Source organism: Diabrotica virgifera, chromosome 3, assembly GCF_917563875.1.
Source record: "Diabrotica virgifera virgifera chromosome 3, PGI_DIABVI_V3a".
Lineage (NCBI taxonomy): Eukaryota > Metazoa > Arthropoda > Insecta > Coleoptera > Chrysomelidae > Diabrotica > Diabrotica virgifera.
The window spans coordinates 81,728,235-81,750,684 of record NC_065445.1 but is presented as its reverse complement, the minus strand read 5'-3'; the positions used below and the strand labels follow the sequence as shown (position 1 = coordinate 81,750,684).

Here is a 22,450-nt window from a genome sequence, read left to right as displayed (position 1 = left end):
AGTGAGAACGGGAAGGATACAAGAATCGAACACTTTGGTTCGAAGGTATTGTGGTATCTTTTTGTCTTTTAGTATATATGAGAGTTTTCCGAATGCAGCCCATCCCATTCTTACTCATCTGCTTATTTCGGTAGTTTGGTTTTCTTTGTTTACCTTGATATTCTGACCCAGATATATATTCGTTTACATGTTGCACTTTTGTTCCTTGGATGGTTATCGTTGGTTGATCATCTTCATTCATTATCAATTCTTTTTTAAGGATTCTAAATGGCCTAAAGGCCTAATAAGTTATTGGTTATAACATGTTCGATTTAATCGAACTTCAATCGATTTTAATAAATATACCAATTACATAGAAGTGGTTTTTTTACTTCATGTTAGAGTTTTTTAAATATATGGTATACAGCCAACCTAGAGAACTTCCCTTTTAGTTTATGTTCGATTCTTGTTATAGATAGATAATCAATTTGAGTAGTTAGTTCAAATGTTACACAAAATCTAGGCATGTGGTAAAAAAAATTATTTGAAGAAAGTGTATTTTTTCCTTAATGTCGGTACAGGCTCTTTTTTGTAATATTTTATTTAATTATAGAGTAATTTCCACATGCTAACATATTTCCCAAATTGGGCTGTGTACCACCATTATTTACTATATTAGGAATATATGTGTGCCAAATATCTCTACAAAATATTCAAAATTAAAGCCGCAATCTTGGAACGCGTTTTCCGTTTTGATGACTCGCTGATGTAGCCTCTTAATAATTATATTAGCTTACTTGTAGTTCTCAATAAATGAGTAAACATCAATTATAATTTTAGCGTCACCTACACTACTTTGTCCGCAATGTGGAAAACGGTACAAAAACCTAATGACTCTGAAGTCACATCTGAGAAGAGACTGCGGAAAGGAACGGACGTTTAGTTGTAACTTTTGCCACAAGAGTTTTAAAAGAAAACAACATGTACAAGAACACACGGAATGTATACATGGAAAACCGTGGACTGCGTCTTCTTGAAATATGTTTTTGATTTTTTGATATCTTGTCTGATATACTTACACATTTTGTAAAATAACTTTTAAAAGTTCTAATACAATAAATCAATTTCTTGTACTCTTTTTCCTCTTTTTACTTTCAATTAACTTTCAACTGTGGCAACATTGTTGCCACACTTATTGACCTGTCGTCAATTTATTTGACCTGTCGCTTATCGTCTTTTTTAGCAGTTGCTAAAATGTGCTAAGGCAACAATATGGGCGAATTAATTTAAATCGCAGCTTACTATTTATAATGAGTATAAGCCACAATTTTACCTTAATACAGGGTGATTGATTAGTGGAGTAAAGCTCAATAGGTCCGCTATAGTAATAGGTAGCAATAAAAGTTAATAACAAAAATTGTAGCCAACTTTGAGCTTATTTTAAAATTAATTAGAATTCGACACCCTGTAACATCGACACCCTGTAACATCGTGGCAGACCAAACTTACAGTCGGAAAAATGAAAGAATACCCATGAACGAACATATAAAACACGCTGTATTTTTCTGTCACCGTGTCACAACGAAAATTGTCCAGTGCAAGTAGATGTAACAATAATTATTACATGTACTTGCGCTGGCCAATTTTTTGTGTGACACGGTGACAGGAAAATACAGCATGTTTTACATGTTCGTTCGTGGGTATTCTTTCATTTTTCCTACTGTATGTTTTTTTTTTAAATGGAACACCCTACCTTTTATCTTATATTGGAAATCTTCTTAACTTCCTCATTAAAAAAATATAAAAGTCTCTTATGATATACAGGGTATTTACAAAGTTATAACCAATTTTCTATGAAAATCGTAAAAAGTTCAGCTCCCTGTAAATACAAATACAAACCGAATGTTTCAAGAGGTGAACGGAGAAAGATTCCATATTATTGCTCGAGCCACTATGTAGATTTTAACCATCGCACGGTCAAAATTCTTATAATGTGAAACAAGCGGTAAAAATAATATTATATTAAATGGCATCGTTACACCAAGCTCACCGTGGGAGCACAGTTTGAAAGGCAGGGACACTGGTCCTATAGTTCTGCTTCTAAAAGAGAATTTTAAATATTAATTTAGTATTACCTGCTCATTCACGGGAGCATGGTAATGAATTAAAATGGGCAACAAATTACATCTTTTAATCCTTGCAGAGATTACCAGAAAGCATTTGGCAGAGTTAAACACGACAAATTAATAACTCTAATTTAAGAAATTGGAATTGACAACAAAGATCTGAGAATTATCAGAAACATTTATTACAATCAAACGGCCAAAATCAAAATAGAAGACCAGTTAACTGATAAAATTGCAATAGAACGAGGAGTACGACAGAGCTCTATTTGATCTCCACTACTATTCAATATTTACTCTGAATGGGTATTGAAGCTTTAGACGGTTATGCGAAAGGAGTATTAATAAACGGTGAATGGTTGAATAACATTAGATATGCACATGACACCATCGTTTTTGCCGATGATCTGAATGATTTACAGATATGTATTAACAAATCGTATAACAGAAGTCAGCAACCGATACGGACTAGCTCTTAACATAAAGAAGACCAAATTTATGACAATTATTAAAAAACCAATACTAAACGCTCAACTTACAATCAACCAACAAAATATCGAAAGAGCAATATACATATCTGGGCACGAATTTAAATAGCCAATGGGCCCACTCAACAGAAATTAAACAGCGAATAATAAAAGCGAAAGCAGCTACGTTAGAATGAGACCCATTTTCAACAGTCGGGACATATAATTAAAAACAAAATACCGTCTGTTGAAGTGCTACATATTCACAGTTCTGCTCTACGGAATGGAAACGTGGACACACTGCTGCATCTATAAATCGGCTCGAAGCTTTCGAAATGTGGTGTTATAGGTGCATCTTACGTATATCCTGGGTTGACCGAATTACTAATGTGGAAGTCCTGCGTAGAATGGGAAAATAGTGTGAAATTCTCATGACCATCAAAACAAAAAAATTAGAATATCTAGGACATGTAATGAGAAATCAAGAACGTTACGGCCTTCTCCAACTGATTCTCCAAGGGAAGGTAATGGTAAAAGTGGATCGGGAAGAAGACGCATTTCCTGGCTTCAAATTTTACGAAAGTGGTATAACACGACTACCACTGAACTGTTCCGCGCTGCGGTAAACAAAGTCAAGATAGCCATGATGATCGCCAACATCCGGAGCAGATAGGCAGTTTAAGAAGAATCCTTGCAGCACCAACCTTTTATTAGAAGCAGCGAGTGAAAAGTGAGGCGATAAACTACCCCAGATAATTGAAATAATATTCGACAATAATATTTCAATCAACTATGATAGCTATCGTCTACCCTAGACTAGCTCAATCTCCCAAGTTGTGAGTCCACCTTGTCCTAATTAAAAACATGAACAATGAAAATGCAGAATGGAGCAAACAAAACAATAATATTTAACTAATCATGTTTATTTTTCATAAAAGACATAAACAATGTATTAAAAAATAATTTACAAGACCTTGCCGAAACTTTACAGATCAGAGATTATACTTATCGATGGCAGTTGGTATCTGTCTGCGGGTTCTTGGTGTCTTGCTGTTGTTCTGCAACGGGCTCTGGGGGCTTGTAGATGTTTCGTCCACCAGGCCTGAAGGTGATAGTTGATGGTGTGGTGTCTATGCTATGTTACTGCAGCATCGCCGGCGATATTGGGGGCTCCAGGTTCAGGGAGTCCTCCCACGAGGTGAAGGGTTGTCCGGTGAAGATTATTATTTGTCCAGAAAACCCAAATAAGAACGTCTGTTTGAAAATCAGGGGATCAATAAATGTTCCCACATAAATTAATCAAAAACGTGCCTCTTTATTTAAAAGAGGCGTGAGAGGAGTCCTCCCACGAGGTGAAGGGTTGTCCGGTGAAGATTATTATTTGTCCAGAAAACCCAAATAAGAACGTCTGTTTGAAAATCAGGGGATCAATAAATGTTCCCACATAAATTAATCAAAAACGTGCCTCTTTATTTAAAAGAGGCACGATCTAATTTATTAAAACTAATTTAAAAATAAAATTAAAAAAAAAATTATTCCTAGACGTTAATGGAACAGTTAAATGATAATAATTTATAATTTATCCGGAGTCTTCAGCTTCAGTGGAATTGGCATCGTAGGCTACAGAAACATTTGACTTCTTGCTGTGCTTAGCGCATACATACTTCCGGCATTTTGAACAAACTAGGGTTGTTTTTTTTTGCACCTCTTGGTCTTTTTTCTTTAAGATTTTACTAATTACTAGATGCAACATGAATGGTATCGTCCCTTTCCATGTTGGGGCGGTATTATTAAAGATCTTGAAGGGGGATTATTTATAGTCCACTTTCAAGTTTTTATAAAAGTATGAGGAAATGAATTAAATGTAGAAATGCTAAATATTGCATCTAATAGGGCAATCGTACGTCGACAACCACTAATTATTTGAGATTTGTAGGAACAAATGTGTTTAGAAAATCGAATGTAATGCAATGTTGTGGGTACTTTTTTACCCCCCTTGGTCCTACTAAGATTAATAATATACAGTGCATTCAGAAAGTGTGGAAACGGTCTATTATCTCATGACTTAATTATTTTCAGTGTTAAAGCTCTGACAGGTCGATTTTTATTTTTAAAATATGATTTTTGGACGTATATCCCATAATAATGACGTCATAGATTTTGGGCCTGATGACGTCATCGATTATTTTTTAAATGTTAGTAGGCGTCGTATGGTAGCTCATTTGAAAGGTGATTCAATTCTCTATTCAGCAATATAAACATTAACATCATTATTTATACCGGGTGGCCAAAAAAATAATTTTTGAATTAAATTAATTGCCGCAAAAAAAGAGAATATATTTATGTAATTTATTTAACTCAAAATACATTTTACTGCTGTCAGCAAAGGGAGAAAAAAATGTTTATTTGACAAATAAACATTGCTTTTCGCTTAAATTAAATGTTTAAACTGCCAAGAGGCAGGTGTGTGGCTGTTTGACATTTAATTTAAGCGAAAAGCAATGCTTATTTATAGGTCTGGATCCCGCGTATGAAAAAAAGTTGATTAATAGCAAGCTGAAAATTTGTTAATAGCTTAAGGGTGTCTAGCCGGACAAACTTTGATATATGGGAACACTGGAACAGGGGAAGTTTTAATTGTGGAACAAGTTAAAAATTTGGAACGGTCAGACCACGAAAACGGCACATATATTTTGTCCGACAGAACAGACTTAAACTCTCCGAACAGAAATTAAACTATCATGCAAAAATCAGACTGCTATTTGTCACCAAATGGGCGTTTTAATGAGTGGAACATGTAGAATATGTCAAATGACAGGAATTATGACAGGTGATAAATAGCTGTCTGATTTTTGCATGAGAGTTTAATCTCTGTTCGGAGAGTTTAGGTCTGTTCTGTCGAACAAAATAAATGTGCCGTTTTCGTGGTCTGACCGTTCCAAATTTTTAACCTGTTCCACAATTACTGCCCACAACTGCCCCTGTTCCAGTGTTCCCATATATCAAAGCTTATCCGACTAGACACCCTTAAGCTATTAACAAATTTTCAGCTTGCTATTAATCAACTTTTTTTCATTCGCGGGATCCAGACCTATTATGAAATAAACATTTTTTTACATTATGTGACATCAATTAAATAAATTACATACATTCTTCTTTTTGCGTCAATTATTTTAATCCAAAAATTATTTTTTTGCCACTCTGTATAAATATAATGATGTTAATGTTTATATTACTGAATAGAAAATTGAATCACCTTTCAAATGAGTTACCATACGACCCCTATTCCCATTTAAAAAAATCATCGATGACGCCATCACGCCCAAATCGATGACGTTACTATTATGTACTATACGTCTAAAAATCATAATTTAAAATAAAAATAGACCTGTCAGAGCTTTAACTCTAAAAATAATTAAGTCATGAGATAATAGACCGTTTCCACACTTTATGAATGCACTGTATAAAATAGGATAAAATAATAAATAAATACCAATTATTTGGAATTTTCAAATAATATTTTTGAAAGCATGTGACGATAATATAATTTTATCGTCTAGAGTACGCCAATGAATTAAATAAAACACGTTTTTGTACTGTTTCGAACGATATAAAAATCGGACCGAAAAGCCTAGTTGATCATTATTCTTGGAGCGTTGATCGAAGAATAATAGACAACAGCGAGGTACAAGAGGTGAGTTTATGTAGGTAGTATTTCCCGATTATTTTCCGCTGTCGTTTTGGCGAGCTGAGCGAATCCGACAGTCTTCTTCTTACCTATCCTTATATGAGCGGTGATCATATATCCTTTATATGTCTTTCCAATCCGGCGAGGTGAGTGGGATCTCCTTTCTCCCCTTTCCTTATACATTCATGTCGTATTAATAAAAGCAATTTCTATTTCGCGCGATCGTCAGAATCATTCATTCATGTACAAAAATATCGTCACATCGGCCCGAACAATAAGCTCGATGCGTAGAAATTATAAATATATTTTATTAACGAACTTAATAAGTAATTAAGGCTAATTATAGTATCTTCTGTTTATTTTGATTCCGAATAAAAATGTTTTAAAAAGCGAACTCTTTTTCTTCGACTGATAGTTACCTGGAGCAACGAAACGCACGACCTCGTTACAAGCATATTTATTTTAGAATTTTTTGAAGTAGTAGGTGTGAAAATAAAATGAGTTCTATAAAAATGAAATAAAATAAAAAAACAGATAGAGCTATATTAGTTTGAATATTATAATTGGAGTAGACACAATGGTCTTTGTGTTTCAGTTTAACTCTCTGATGGCCTGGGCGTTCATGTAGAATGTGAAGGGGAGACTAGAGGGAAATATGATTGTGATCTTTGTCTATTAAATGAAAACGCAATGTTAGTGTCGTTGTTAAATATCTCGCTAAGTTTGTAATACATTTTAGAAAATCGTTCGCAGGTTAAGACTGCTCGTAGTATTCGTTGTGTTTTCATTGTATAGGGATAATGGTTAGGGCATTTTGTTTATTCACAGTTTTTTGCTCAAATGACCATCTTTATATGTTTCTCATAAGATCATGAAGTAGTTTAGATATTTCATGATTGACTCTACTTACCGGACTACCACTCGTTAAGCCATTTTTAACTAGGTTTCTGATTTAACATGCTTTTTAAAAATATTAGCTTAGTCCTCTATAAATGAGTAAATAGCAATTATGATTTTAGCATCACCTATAATATCACCTATAACTTGTCCGCAGTGCGGAAAACGGTACAAAAACCTTTTGACCCTCAACTCACATCTGAGAAGAGACTGCGGAGGGGAGCGGCCGTTTAGTTGTAACTTTTGCCACAAGAGTTTTAAAAGAAAATATCATGTAAGAGAACACTCGTCTTGTGTACATGGAAAACCGTGGAATGAGTCTTCTTGAAATATGTTTTTAATTTTTTTTGATATCTTGTCTGATATATTTTGTAAAATTACTTGTCAAACTTAATATCTTATAATATCTAGCTGCAACGTGTTAACACAGGTCAATAAATTTTATCTAATGTAAGAGTTTACTTCCTAGTGTGTAAATGCAAACTATGCTTTTGAATATTTGCTTGTACTTATGATCTGGATGGACAAAAACCTCGGACAACTCCTTCCATTGATCTCTATCCTGAGCAACATACTTCCAACAAGAGGATAAGTTCAACATTGTTGCCAAATTGATTGTTTTGATAAATGTGATGAGGCAATTGAATTTGGGCGAATTGATTTATATCTATATAGATTATAGGAGTATGGATTATATTTCTATTGAGTATAAGCCACAATTTTACCTTAATTTTTTTTTTGTATTTTGGTATTTTGAGAAAGATTTCCGAAGTGAAAATAGAAACATAAAGATAAACTTATTGTAAAGTCAAATTGTAGAATATTCCCAATAGAAATAGTAAATTGCATTAAGAAGGCGCAAGAAAAAAGCTTCAGAAAAATATTAAATGGCATCGTTGCATTAAGCTTGCCATCGGGCTCAGTTTGTAAGGCGGGGCCACTAGTCTTACAGGTCTGGCACTAAAATTAAATTTTAACTGTGAATTTAGTATTATATGTATTAACCCTTAACTACAGACATCCCATTATTACCACGTAACAACAGATCCTCGGTATTTTTTACCGGTCATTCTAAAATAGAGTCAAAATATAAAGTTAATAGCAAAAAACAAAAAAATATGCATTATGTGTTTTTTCTGGAGTCTCTAGATACGAGAAAAATGGTAAAATGAGTGATTTTAATAATATAATACAAGATTTTTAAAGAATAATCTATTAAACCAGAAATTTGGTAAACATTTTTGGTCTATTGAAACAAACGGCCATAAATGCTAGGAACAAAAATTTAGACATTTTTAACAAATAAACGTAACATAGAGTCACAAAGGAAACATAAAATAGCATTTACGAAAATTTTTAGATCCATGACAAAAAATCTGCAAGGGGTAAAATTGTAACAGGCTTAAATGGTCCATTTTTGCAAAGTTGCCTCAAAATTTTTATCTTCAAATTTAACCTTCATTGAAGGTCCAGGATGACTACCACAGTCCATTTCTTTACTTTTTCCCTAAAAACACAAAAAAATAATATTAACATTTCAGATTTACAAATATAGTACTCATATAAAAATACTTATATACTTAAAACAGACATCCGGTAATTTTGACCGGTTGATTTTTGATGTGTGCTACAAAAGAAAATATTGATAATACACGCTACATGCTTTGACTAGCACTGTTACAAACTGCCCGAGAGGTACAGAGACACATGAACTTGTAAGTAGTGAGGTTACCACGAAATCCGCCTTTTGGGAATGCCCACCGGTAAAAAATACCGAATCTCTGTAGTTAAGGGTTAATGGTGTACAATTTTTGATATTTCATAATTTACTCTTCGTACCGGTACACTACTCTTTAAGTTACTCATTGACTAATTTTCTTAACATGTTTTTTTAAGTATTTTAGCTTAGTCCTTTATAAGTAAATAAATATCAATTATGATTTTAGCATCATCTATACCTTGTCCGCAGTGCGGAAAACGGTACAAAAACCTTTTGACCCTCAACTCACACCTGAGGCTGGACTGCGGAAAGGACTTGGCGTTTAGTTGTAACTTTTGCCACAAGAGTTTTAAAAGAAAACATCATCTAAGAGAACACATACTTTGTGTACATCGCCAAACGTGGATTGAGTCAAAACATGTGCAAGACCACACGTATTGTGTACATTATGGAAAACCGTGGAATGCGTCTTCTTGAAATATGTTTTTAATTTTTTGATATATTATCTGATATATCTTATGATAATCTACAATTATTTGACAAAGTTCTACAATATCTAGCTGAAACATGTTAACACAGGTCAATAAATTTTATTTAATGTAAGATTGAGTTTACTTCTTTGTGTGTAAATGTAAACTACGCTTTTGAATATTTGATTGTACCTCATGACCTTTTTAGACAAAAACATCTGCCAACTCCTTCCATTGATCTCTGTTCTGCGCAACATACAATCCGACAAGCGAGATGGGGCGGCTGATCTTCTCGTATTGTGTATTTTCGCTCAAGGTCACGCGCCAGCACTGGCTTGTCGGATTGTACCTACTTCCAACAAGAGGATAAGTTCAACATTATTGCCAAACTGATTGTTTGTGATAAATGTGCTAAGGCAATTGAATTTGGACGAATTAATTTAACCCTCCGGTAATCACATCTCGTAAAGTTACATGAGTGGACACACTGCGGTACTTAATGCCGCACATATAAAAAACGGTATTAAACGTTAAAATAAATATCAAAAAGTTGTTAGAATAACACAAGTAAAGCGTTATTTTTAACATTTTATTGTATGACTTTAACATAATGCAACGACTCAGGTGCAAATTAAAAAAATGAGTACTTATTCAGTCTTACAATGTAATCTGAACAAAGAAAACGTTAACTACAAAAGAAATTTAACAACCATTCCAAAAGTAAAATACATACATACAAAATAATTGAATTAGTCTTATAAACACACATTGCACTGAATTTTTTTCTCACTTTGATTTTTGCAGAAAAAATATTGAACAACTATTACTTTAACGCTCAATATCAAACTGATACAACACTTTAAACATGCAATAGCCACAGATAGTATTTTACAGATAGTGACTTGCACATACATATATCTAAATAGATAATATGGTGTATACGAAAGAATTTTGGTAAAACTTATTGAACCTCTAAAATGTGTCAAGAAGAGTTAAATTGCAGCTTATATTTCTATTGACTATAAGCCACAATTTTACCTTAATATAAGTTTATTTTAACGTTTTGATTTCCAGTTTAAAAACAAAAATTTTTCGATTTTATTTTTTGTATTTTGGTATTTTTAGAACGATTTTCGAAGTGAAAATGGAAACGTCAAGATAAACTTATTGTAAAGTCAAATTGTAGTTTATTCCCATTAAAAATAGTAAATTGCATAAAGATGCCACAAGAAAAAAAATTTCGGAAAAATATTAAATGGCATTGATGCATCAAGCTCACTTAACTGTCGCAGCTAGGTTTGAAAGGCGGGGCCACTGGTCCTATGGTTCTGGTACTAAAAGTGAATTTACATATAAAATAGTATTATATGTATCAATGGTGTACAATTTTTTATTATTTCATAATTGTCTCATCGTACCGATCTACTTCTCTTTAAGTCACTCATTGACTATTTTTCTTAACATGCTTTTTAAATATATTAGCTTAGTCCTCTATAAATGAGTAAATGGCAATTATGATTTTAGCACCACCTATAATATCACCTATAACTTGTCCGCAGTGCGGAAAACAGTACAAAAACCTTTTGACCCTCAACTCACACCTGAGACTGGACTGCGGAAAGGACTTGGCGTTTAGTTGTAACTTTTGCCACAAGAGTTTTAAAAGAAAACAACGACTTAGAGAACACACAGCCTATGTACATCGACGACCGTGGAATACATCTTGAAATATGTTTTTAATTTTTTGATATCTTGCCTGATATATTTTTAAAAACTACTTTGTCAAAATTTTACAATGTTTTCACGAAAAAATCTAGCAGAAACTCAGATCAACAACTTTTATTTAATGTAAGATCGAGTTTATCTCTAAAGTCTGTAAAGGGAAACTACGCTTTTGAATATTTGCTTGTTACTTATATCAGAATTTTCTTATATACCCTCTGATCTAATTTTATTAGTAAGTCCAAATAGTGGAGTCACTAAAGGTGGATATGAGCTATTACCTCTGATTTCGTTGAACCTCTATCGATTTGCATGAAAATTGGGCTTTTACTTGCGTAAAACTTGCGCTTTTACCCTGGGGGTGGATGCCACCCCTTCTCGGGGGTGAAAATTATTTTATTAAAAATAACCCCATAATTCGATAGAGGGAAAATTTCAAGCAAAATTTGTTTTATAAAGGTATTAAAATAAATCAAAACTTTTTGAGTTATTAAAGATCAAAGATTTTAATTCTTCTTGAGAAAAATGCATGTTTTTAACCAATTTTTCATCAATAACTCGAAAAGTGTAAGTTTTTACAAAAAAGTTAATATTATCAAAATTGAAGCTAACAAAAAATGAAATAAACCCCTTACTACAAAAACCTTTTAATGTTAACTGAAAGTGGGTTATAGGTAATTGAATGTATATTTTTTTCGGCGAGTAAAAAACTCTGAGTATTCAAGCTGAAATAACGGGAAATTGATGCATTTTATAACATAAACTTATTAAACATTTGTAAAAGTACTTAAAAATATCTATTAAATTACCCCCCGGACATGTTGATAGCGTTAAAATTTATGCTCCAAAATGTTTTCAAAATTTATCTTTTAAAAATTTTTCCAAAAAATGTTGTTTTTTTTTAATAACTCCATTCGTGTTTACGATATCAGGTTCATCTAAAAACTGTTTGAAAGTTAATTCCAAGTGCTATTTAAGCACGTTGAACCTAATCTTTTAAACACCTTACTTTTTTAAAAATAAAAGATTAAATGACCCCGGTTGCATGGTTCCCACAGCAAAATTTAAGATTTAAACGTTTCTATCTCGGATATTTTTTACCCTACAGAAATAGCAAAACAGGTAGAATATTTGGAACAGAAAAAACTAAAATTTGGTTATATATAATTTTTTACGTATATTGAGTATTTTTGGAGTTACTATCAAAAGAATATGAGAATTACAATAATTTGAAAAATTATGATTTTTTTAAATCATATCTTTTTTTCAAAAATATGCATTTTAAACCGGTCAAAATTATCGAATACATTACTTATGCTAATATAAAGAAGTTCTTGTAAGGATTACTATAAATTAAAATTTTTGTGGAAATGGCGTATGTTTTATTTTTCACTTTTTCCTAAAAAATTCGAAACGCTTCTTTTATTTTCATTATAACTTGCTTAATTTTGACGCTATTACCTTGTTCTGAAGCTCATTTGATAGGTATTCTGAAGTACTTTGGCAAATGTTTAGCAGGAATATTTTATACATTGCTTCGTTTTCCCGTTATTTAAGCTTGAATACTTCGATTTGAGTACTCGTCGAACAAAATACACATTCAATGGCCAATAACTCACTTTGAACTAACATTAGTTTAGTTCTTTATGTGAGGAGTGTATTCAATATTTTATTATCTTCAATTTCAGTAATAACTTTTTTGTAAAAGCTTATAGTTTTTGATTTATACGTGAAAAACCGATTTAAAACATGTTTTTTTTTACGAAAAAATAAAATCTTTGGTCTTTAATAACTCAAAAAGTGTTGATTTATTTTAATAACTTTATATAACAAATGTTGCTTATAATTTGTCCCTCTATCGATTTATGGTATTATTTTTAATAAAATAATTTTCACCCCCGAGAAGGGGTGGCATCCACCCCCAGGGTAAAAGCGCAAGTTGGCATCATGTCACCTTTGTTCCTTGAGGTATTCTCTAATTACTCACCAATTTTCATGAAAATCTATGGAGGTTCAACGAAATCGGAGGTGAAATCCTTCAGTGACTGCACTAAAAGGTATTCCCATTAATGAAACACAAACACTTTACCTAACCTAATTCTGAGCTTTTCTTCTTAGCCGTCTATCATCCGTTTTTGGACATAATCCTCTTCCAACTCATTCTATCAATCTCTATCGATAGCAGCTTGCTTCTAATTTGTTCCGGTTATTCTTTTTATATTATGTACTCGTTTCATCTGTGGTCTTCTCCTGGTCGTTTATTGAGGCATCTGCTTGTTGTCTGTATGGCATTCCTTGGTTTCATTGATGAGTACTCACACAGTGTTTGTATAAAAATAGGTTTATGAAAATATGTTAAAATCGTATAAACTCGTAGTAAATGCGTTGTTTATATTATGAATAGAAAATAAAATATACTTTTTTATCTGTTGATGATATTTATAAAGATTTAGTAAAGACTATAATGTAAAAAGTTTTTGTTTTTTTTTATGAAATATATAATATATATTATGAAAATATAAGCACCTTTTAATTAGAATTATACAGTACACAGATTTTAAACGTGCCGGTAGGGGATGGCTTCCATGCGCCGTATTATAGTCGATTTATAAGAGAAAAAGTATTCGAAATAATGAAAAAAACAAATAATATAATATAATGTCTTATTTTATTATTTCGAATATTTTGTCATACACCGATTATAATACGGCGCATAGACGCCATCCCCCACCGGCTCGTTTAGAATCTGTGCACTGCACCTACCTAGTTTTTGAAATTTTTTTCTTCATTTTTATTTTTATCACTTTAATCTCTTTTATGTATGTATTAACCAAGCTACTCAAAATCAAGAAATGTTAACAACTACCTTCCTCTCTCATAAATGGTAAGTCATAAAAATTGTTGAAAAAAACACTTACTTAAAACAGTGAAGACTATATCCTATACGGCTACGTAAGTTCTATTCTGCGTTCCGCAGTCACTTTGCAGTGTGGGCAGCATATCCCAATATAAAACTTATGGAACCTTGCAGCTCAGTGTTACCGGTTTTAAGCAGACGAACTGAAAGTCCGTCTAAATAGAATATTCCCGAAGTCCAAAACATCTTGATTTGAAAATCTGTGGGTTTTATTATTTTTAAATAATTCATAGATAGGTACTATGAAAGATATTTATACGATATTAAAGATATATCATTTGAATATTAATTATAATTAGCCTGTGATTAATATTATATTTAATAGTTATTTATGATATTATAAGTGTTAAAAGTACAATTTTAAGGCACGCATGTGAAAGTTTCGCTTCGCTCATTCTGCAATTCATATGAGTGCCTTAAAAATGTACTTTTTAACACGTATATCATACAATATTTTTTCTACAAACGTCTTTATATCAACAATCATAATTTATTCATTCTCAATTACAGGACAATATCTACAAAAACTTTTACTTGAACTTGACTGACATTCCATTTTTATATTTTTCTTGACATTACATCAAAACTGCCTATACTGTCAATACGTAAATCATAACAACTATAGAATAACATCTTACTTTTATTGTTGTACCTTAAAAATGTACTTTTTAACACGTGTACTTTGTACGCACGTAAGAAGTTATACTTCTATTATATGATTTCAACGAAATAAATATACTTTCAACAGGTTATTTGTATTTAAAGATTAAAATAATTTTTACTTACTACTTTCCAAATTTTTTTATTAAAACAATACTAAAAATAAAAAAAAGTTATATAACACACGGATTCGAACCGGGGACCTCTCGGGTATGAAAATACTTTAAAATTTATTTAATATAAATATCTCTTGGCAACACTGTTCTTCATAAGAGTCTGCACTGAAAGGTGACCGTGGAACGCAGTATAGGTGTCTAATTTTTAAACGTTACTCTCAGTATCTAGGCGGACTTAGGGCAAAGATGAGGAGAAAGATTGCTTCCCGCAATATATTCCCGCAATGTAGTAGAGACTCGTTAATATGATCACGCCACTTCAGCTCTCCAGATCTATGTCATGAGTCAAGAGCTAGATTAGTGCTCATTCTCTTTATTTAATTTTCTCAGTTAGTTTTCTCTGGTTTCTTATCTCCGTTCGTACGCCCTATTGAGATCATGTGTTGCTTCCTGTAACATTGTAAATCTTGGTCTTTCACGCTTTATTTTGCCAGCTGGTGTCCATTCTAATATTGACGAAATTGACCATCACCTACCCATTTTGCCCTTTGCTGTTGTATTTCGCAAGCTACATATTCTTCAATATGTGTTATTAGATCAATATTAATTTTTTCAAATTTTTTATCAAATCTCATTTTTTTTATTCATTTATTATTAATTCCTGTATATTATTCCTTTTACATGCTGTTATTCGTATCAGGCATTCCGTACCAGGCCTAGATATTTTACTTATTTTTTTTACTGAAGTGTTGTTTCACAATTCCTACACAAGAGCTATGAAGATGTACGAGAGAGAAATGGGTTTCTGAGAAGTACGCAAGGCTCGTAAAGGATACCTATACACTACGTATGAGGGAGATTACACCGAACTAAAGCCGTCGGATTGACCGAAAGTTTTCCAGTGACATGACAGTTGGTTTGCATCAAGGCGCTTCACTGAGAGTCTACCTGTTTAATGGTGTTATGGATGTACTGAGAAGAGAAGAGTAAAGAAATGTAGGAGAAGCTGAAGGGGTGGAAAAGACACGACGGTGTCGACGTGACAACGTTGCCTATCGCGTGGCAACGTTTTGTCACAACGTTTTTATTGCCTAGAAGACGACCCTATTCTGCACTAATTTGGTGGACGATTTTTGAGTTGTCTTGACGTTGCCTAGGCAACTTATGTTTAAGCAACAACGTTTCGCAAGCGTTGCATAAGACAACTGAAGCGACTATAAAAAGCGCCTGCGTGTAGTGGTTGCTCAAAGAGTCGGACTATGGTCGGACTGGTTATGTTTTTTTACCTATATTTTTAACGCCTGTATGGTGAATGCGAAAACCAAAAAGTAAACTATTTTGACATCATATTAGGTATTTAAATTTATATAAATACATAAAGGACTTAAAAACAAAATTACCTGATGTGAAATTTATAAACGCATCTCAGATTACCGTCAAATATGGATATTTCACCTTTAAAAAACACACGCGCTCCTTTTTTATGACATTTTGACAAAAAATTTGCAAATTTAAAAAAATCAAATTTTAAAATAAAACCCAAAAGTTATGTTAAAGATGTTCTGTATAAATTTAATGCTTGCATTTTTTATATTTTGTGTTTTTATTTTCTTTACATCCCAAAAAATTTCAAGTAAAAACCAAAATGGCGCATTAAACAAGATTACCAATATTACTAAAAAATACCTTATTACCAACACTAGATGGATGAGACAACTCAGAAGTCCAATCGACAACCAAATACGGCTGGGCGGACTATCGCAACCATTTTAGGACTCACTCTCTTATTGGGTGACAGAAGACAGAGAGATCATGTGACCAGTGGCAAGTGAAGTGTACTGTCACTGTCAAATGAGACGGGAAATTGCGGGAAATCTCATTTTTTAATAACATCTAACATCATTTTTAATAAAAAAACATCTAACATCGGTTCTAATGGCTCAGTCTCAGTATTTTAAAGTGGTGCATGTGCTGAAAACGGGGGAGATAGAACCGGTCGCCCATCAATGGGAAGTTAATGGGACTCTCTACTGGCCGCAAAATGCGCACCTGGTTAGAAAGTTTCAATCCAAGGTAGATAGTGTGCCAGACAAAAGAACCTGGAAAACTTATAGCTGCAGTGTAAAAGAAACGAATATTCCTTTATTCATGTATGCTTCTGCAAGCTGCCAGAAATTTATAGATGCCGGTACCACAGCCACCGAAGATGAAGACGATGAAGCCCCTCCGCCCAAAATAAAAAAATTTAAGACATCACAATACAGGTCCCCCAGTAAGTCATTGCCTCATCAAACTCCGGCCAGCCAGTCCACGTCCAGCTATGATTTCGGTAGCATTGCTTTTGTGGCCAACACACCTTTAAAATCTACCAAAGCTACAAAGCTGAAAATTATCAAACCTACTGCTGAAAAAACAATGGAGAAACCTAAGAAAAACAAATAAACAGGTTATTAAGCTGCCTACAATTATTGAAACAAACGAAATCTCTGAAGAAATTCTGAAGCCCCCCAAGGAGATCCAAGAACAGAAAATAATTGATCTACTTACTGCGGTTGTATTGGGATACACTGCATCTCAGTAATCATCTTATTAAGACAAATTCTTTAATAATTAAATGTCTTTGGTAAAACAAATACGTTTGTTTATAATAAATACGATTGACCTACACTTTTAGTTATACTTTCACGGAGAAAAGATTAGTCAATTAGTATTTGAGATCCCAGCGGGCAACATCACATCTATTAAATATTATACCACCAGCTCCTTACCGTTATTACTCCAACGTACAAATAAATGTATTCACAGTGAGTATTGTTACTTCATCAACCCTTATGGTAGGGGGTAACCACCCCTTAATTATCTGAGGTGGCTCAGAAGCTAGGAGCCACCATACAGTGAAAAAAGGTAAATATTTAAAAATAAGATTAATTTTTCATCCATTTGTTGTTTTTGATTATGTCATAAACAAAAATAAATTTGAAATCACAAAAAACCAGTATTTACGTAATAGTCTATTCACCAGTTGTCACGCAAATGTCAATCTTTCCTTCTTTATTATAATTAAAGTTGTTGATTTGCTTGATATCCTTCAAATATTAATTTGGTCAGATATTTTAAATGACACAAAAAGATTTGATAAATAGGTACTTAATTAGAAGCTAGCTGATTAAAGCGATAAGGTAGGGCTCATTTAAGAGTGAAAAAACAAACTTAGCTTAAGCGGCCCTTAGATGGTTAATATTATTGTCAATATATTTTTCATACTGACAACAATATTGACCATTTAAGGAGAAATATTCATCAAAATTGACGTCAAAATATTAATGATACATTGTCAATAAAAATAATGTTAGTCGTCTGGGGGCCACTTTATGCCAACATCATTTTGAATGTCTTGTAACGATTGTTTTTTTCTTTTTTTAGGTCAAGACAACATCCTTGCTGCTATTACAGATTTGGTTTTAAGATTGGATAGGGTTGAACAAATAATCCAAAAAGATGTTTCTGATGTGGTTTCATTGGGAGAAGATTTTCAGTTGTTTCCCATCAGAGAGACTAAATATGTATTCAAATTAGAAAAAGACTTAAACAATGAGGATTTCAAGAAAAAAATATTTTCACACTTCGGCAGAATTATTGGAACATCAACTCCATGGAAAACGGCATGTTACAAATTATGTAACATAATATTTACTAAAGAAGTGCTAACATGCTTTTCTTGGACAGGCATGAGCCGAAACAATAATAAAGAGGCCTTTAAAAATTTAAAAAATACTCTCGATATTTTTTATAGAGCAGTATATAAAGCTGACAATACATTTTCATACTCTCAAAGGGATGCTTTCTTCCGAGACGGAATTTTAAAACACAGTAATACTCGTTTGAAACAAAGCCAAAAACTAAAGCAAAGGAATGGCAAAGGAGTAGAAAAAGAAAGGGAAGAGGGAGGAAAAACAGGAGAAGAGGAAGAAGAGAATGAAAATGAAGAAATGCAGGATTACAGAGAAGGTAAATCCCATTAAAGGACTAATAAAAATTGTATAGTTACCTATTACAAAATTTGAACTTTTTTATTCCTTTTCGTTTTTCACTTTATATTTTTAGAAAACCTCATAAATAAGAAGTGAAAAACATATCTATTATATTATAATAGTATATTATATACCAAGGGACTAATATGACACTTTTTATCCCAAGACATGTTTGTCGAGGGATAAGTAGTCCATTCATTAACGGTAAAATATTGCAAAACCTTTAAATTTTAAAGAACCGCTTGGATTGACATGAAATTTGGCATACACACAGCTAACAAGTCAAAGAAAAAAAGTGATATTGTGCCGATATGTGCTTTTGCCCTGGGGGTGGTTTTCACCCCCCTCTTGGGGGTTAAAAAATATTCATCCAAACAAAGTCAGGAAATGGGTAAACTGGCTAATTTAAAGTAACTTTTGTTCTATAGAGTTTTTTCACTAAGTCAATACTTTTCGAGTTATTTGCCAGTGAATATGTTCATTTTTTCAACAAAATAACCACGCTTTTAGACGGTTTTTCGCAAATAACTCAAATTGTAAGTATTTTGTCGAAAAAGCATTTTTAGCAAAAATATAGCCTATAAAAAATTTAAAAAAATAGTGAATATATCACGTTTTTTTATTTAGTAGAAGCAGAGTTATAGCTAATGAAATATAGGTTCATATTCGTCAAATTCCAAGTGGAATACTTTAACGTGAAATAACCAAAAATGAAGCACATTTCGGGGAAAACTCATTTAAACTTATTTAAAGTGTTTAAAAAAAGCTTCATTTTTGTTTTATAAAAAAAATTTCTAGCATCAAAATTAAACAAGTTACGCTCAAAATAAAGTTAGTCCCTTTTGGTTTTGGTAAAAAAATCGAGAAAATCACCCCCTAATTAGTATCTTAAATGAACTTAATCGTAACGACTTCACAAGTTTCTTGACTCGTGTATATATTGTTTATATGATCTGTAAGTTTCATCGGTTCAAAGTCCTTATTATTGAAACGGCTGTAGCTAAAAGGGGTTGAACGAGTCACTGATCACGAATGTATGCAAATTTAGAAACACCAAATCTTGATCAATTTTTGTCTAACAGAAAAACAAAAAAATACATGATATTCAGAAAAGCAAATCTGACTTTTTTTGTATTTCGAGACTTTTGGTATCTCTAACAATTTTTAAGTTATTTTGAAAAAAAGCATATTTTTCAAAATTTAAATTTTTAAAAATTTTACTTTGAAACCAAATTTTTTCACAAATAAACACTTTGAATCGATGAAACTTACAGATCATATAAACACAATATAAGTAAAATAATTTATGGAGCGGCAACGATTAATTTCATTTAAGTTGCTAATTAGGGGGTGGTCTTCCCGATTTTTTTTTTGCAAAAACAAAAGGGACCAACTTTATTTTGAGCGTAACTTGCTTAAATTTAATGCTAGAAACTTTTCGTAAAAACAGAAATAAAGCTTTTTTTAAACACTTTAAAAAAGTTAAAATGGGTTTTTCCCAAAAAGTGCTTAATTTTTTGGATATTTCACGTCGAAATATTCTATTTGAAATTTGGTGAATATGAATCTATATTTCATTGGCTATAACTCTGGTTCTACGAGATCCAGAGACTTAACGCGTACACCATATTTTTTACTTTTTTATAGGCTATATTTTTGCTAAGAGCGATTTTTTCGACAAAATAGTTACTTTTTGAGTTATTTGCGAAAAACCGTCTAAAAATGTGGTTATTTTGTTGAAAAATGAACACATTCACTCGCAAATAACTCGAAAAGTGTTGACTTGGCGAAAAAGCTCTATAGAACAAAAGTTACTTAAAATTAGTCAGTTTACCCATTTCCGGAGTTGTTTTGGACATATATTTTTTCACCCCCAAGAGGGGGTGAAAGTCACCCCCAGGGCAAAAGCACACGTCGGCACAATATCACTTTTTTTCTTTGACATGTAAGCTATGCGTATGCCAAATTTCATGTCAATCCAAGCGGTTCTTTAAAATTTAGAGCAAAAACTGTGAAAGAATGGACTAAAGGAGGCACATCAGTTTACTTCTTTTTTGCACTTTTGTTTTTTTTGCATAAAAAATTGTGTTCTTTTTTAGCACCAGATGAAATAGAAGAGGAATTGAAATTAGAGAATGGTGAAGAAGAAAAACAAATGATGGAGCAGGAAAGAGAAGAAATGATGGAGCAGGAAAGAGAAATAATATTTGAATATGAGGAAGTAGAAGATTCAGATAAAGAGGATATCAAAATTTTGATGCAAAATTGCCGTTCAGTAGACAATTATTGGTAATTGCGTAAGCATGCAGGGCCTCAATTTTTGACCCTTCGCTTCGTTATCGAACGTATTCGTTTCGTATCTGTTTAGTATATGAAGCGAATACGTTCGATAATGAAGCGAAGGGTCAGAAATCGAGACCCTTCCGTTTTATTTCTTGCCAATAAAAAATTAGTTTTAATTTCTTAGTCTTAGTCTTTATTAATACTTTTGTATTGTTCGTCCGCTATAACTTTTCCCATGCGTCACGATTCATTTTCAAACAAATTAAGTCAAAACATAAAGTGAAACGAACGTTGATGTGTATATACATATTTTTGTATACATACTATATACTACATATATTGGCGTACGTTTCACTTTATGCTTTGCCTTAATTTGTTTGAAAATAAATCGTGACGCATGGAAAAAGTTATAGCGGACGAACAATATTTACTTCTATTTTAAATGTTTGTTGCTTTTTTAGATTTTAAGGGTAGAAATGTAATGTAAATAAAACAATAAAACAGTGAATTTTATAAAGTTTGTTTTAATAAATTTGCAGTAATATAAATTAAGTAACACATTTTCATTTTACAACATAACTAATTTTTTTCACAGCACTTTTTTTAATCAACAACTAAAATTAACGAACAAAAAATTAATGAGTACCTATAAAGAAATCAAATGTGTGAATAAGAGGAAGAAATACAATCTCATTATGAAATTCTATACCGACAATCTTACATTTTATGTCTGATTCCTTAATGTATTCAGCTTGCTCACAAAACTGCAATTTAGCCTTATAAATGTAAATATTAGAGGAAGAGAAAGGGTAATCAAAAAAATCACATATATTTTTAATTATATTACCAAATATTTTTACATTACCGTTGTCTAAATAAATGCTGATTATTTTAATAATTTTGTTATTTTTTGTCAATATCCAGGAATCTTTATCCTCTGATGAGAATTGAGTTCCATTTTTTAAAATAACTTTTTTAAAACACTCATTAGTACCTGGAGGTTTTTCAGATTTGTTCAAAACATCATCTTTTACAATAATGCTGCTTTCATCCTTGAAACTGTGCTTTATGTTATTTTCAATCTCAATAAGCCTTTTTACTACTTGGTGTAAAGGTTTATTGCCACTTCTTAAAAGATTCTTTATAGTACCCAATTTGTTTTTAAATTTGTATGAACTAATATTTTGTAAGGGTCCAAATCTCTTAACATCTTCAACAACATGACATAAATTGTGTATGTTGCTTGTTATAGAGTGTTCACTATAAATTGACACAAACTCTTCAATATAGTCGACAAAAATTGTATGGGCAAGATCTAGTTGGTCTTTAAAAATAGAGGTTGAACAAAGAAAGACAGCCACAAAATACAACAAAAAG

General features: G+C 32.2%; 1 protein-coding gene across 1 annotated transcript; it reads left to right on the top strand.

Annotated features, from left to right (window-relative positions):
* Window positions 1-18,122: 18,122 nt before the first annotated feature.
* Window positions 18,123-21,590, top strand: LOC114329250 (uncharacterized). The gene is made up of 2 exons (XM_028278295.2): window positions 18,123-18,767; window positions 20,890-21,590. The coding sequence occupies exons 1-2, from the start codon at window positions 18,149-18,151 to the stop codon at window positions 21,081-21,083; spliced, it is 813 nt and encodes a 270-aa protein (XP_028134096.2). The 5' UTR covers window positions 18,123-18,148; the 3' UTR covers window positions 21,084-21,590.
* The last annotated feature ends 860 nt before the right edge of the window (window positions 21,591-22,450 follow it).

Excerpts from the sequence above, each read along its gene's own strand:
- LOC114329250 (XM_028278295.2), top strand. The coding sequence starts at position 18,149 with ATGTCTTGTAACGATTGTTTTTTTCTTTTTTTAGGTCAAGACAACATC. Across the intron at positions 18,768-20,889 it reads AATGCAGGATTACAGAGAAG|CACCAGATGAAATAGAAGAG; the intron begins GTAAATCCCATT and ends GTTCTTTTTTAG.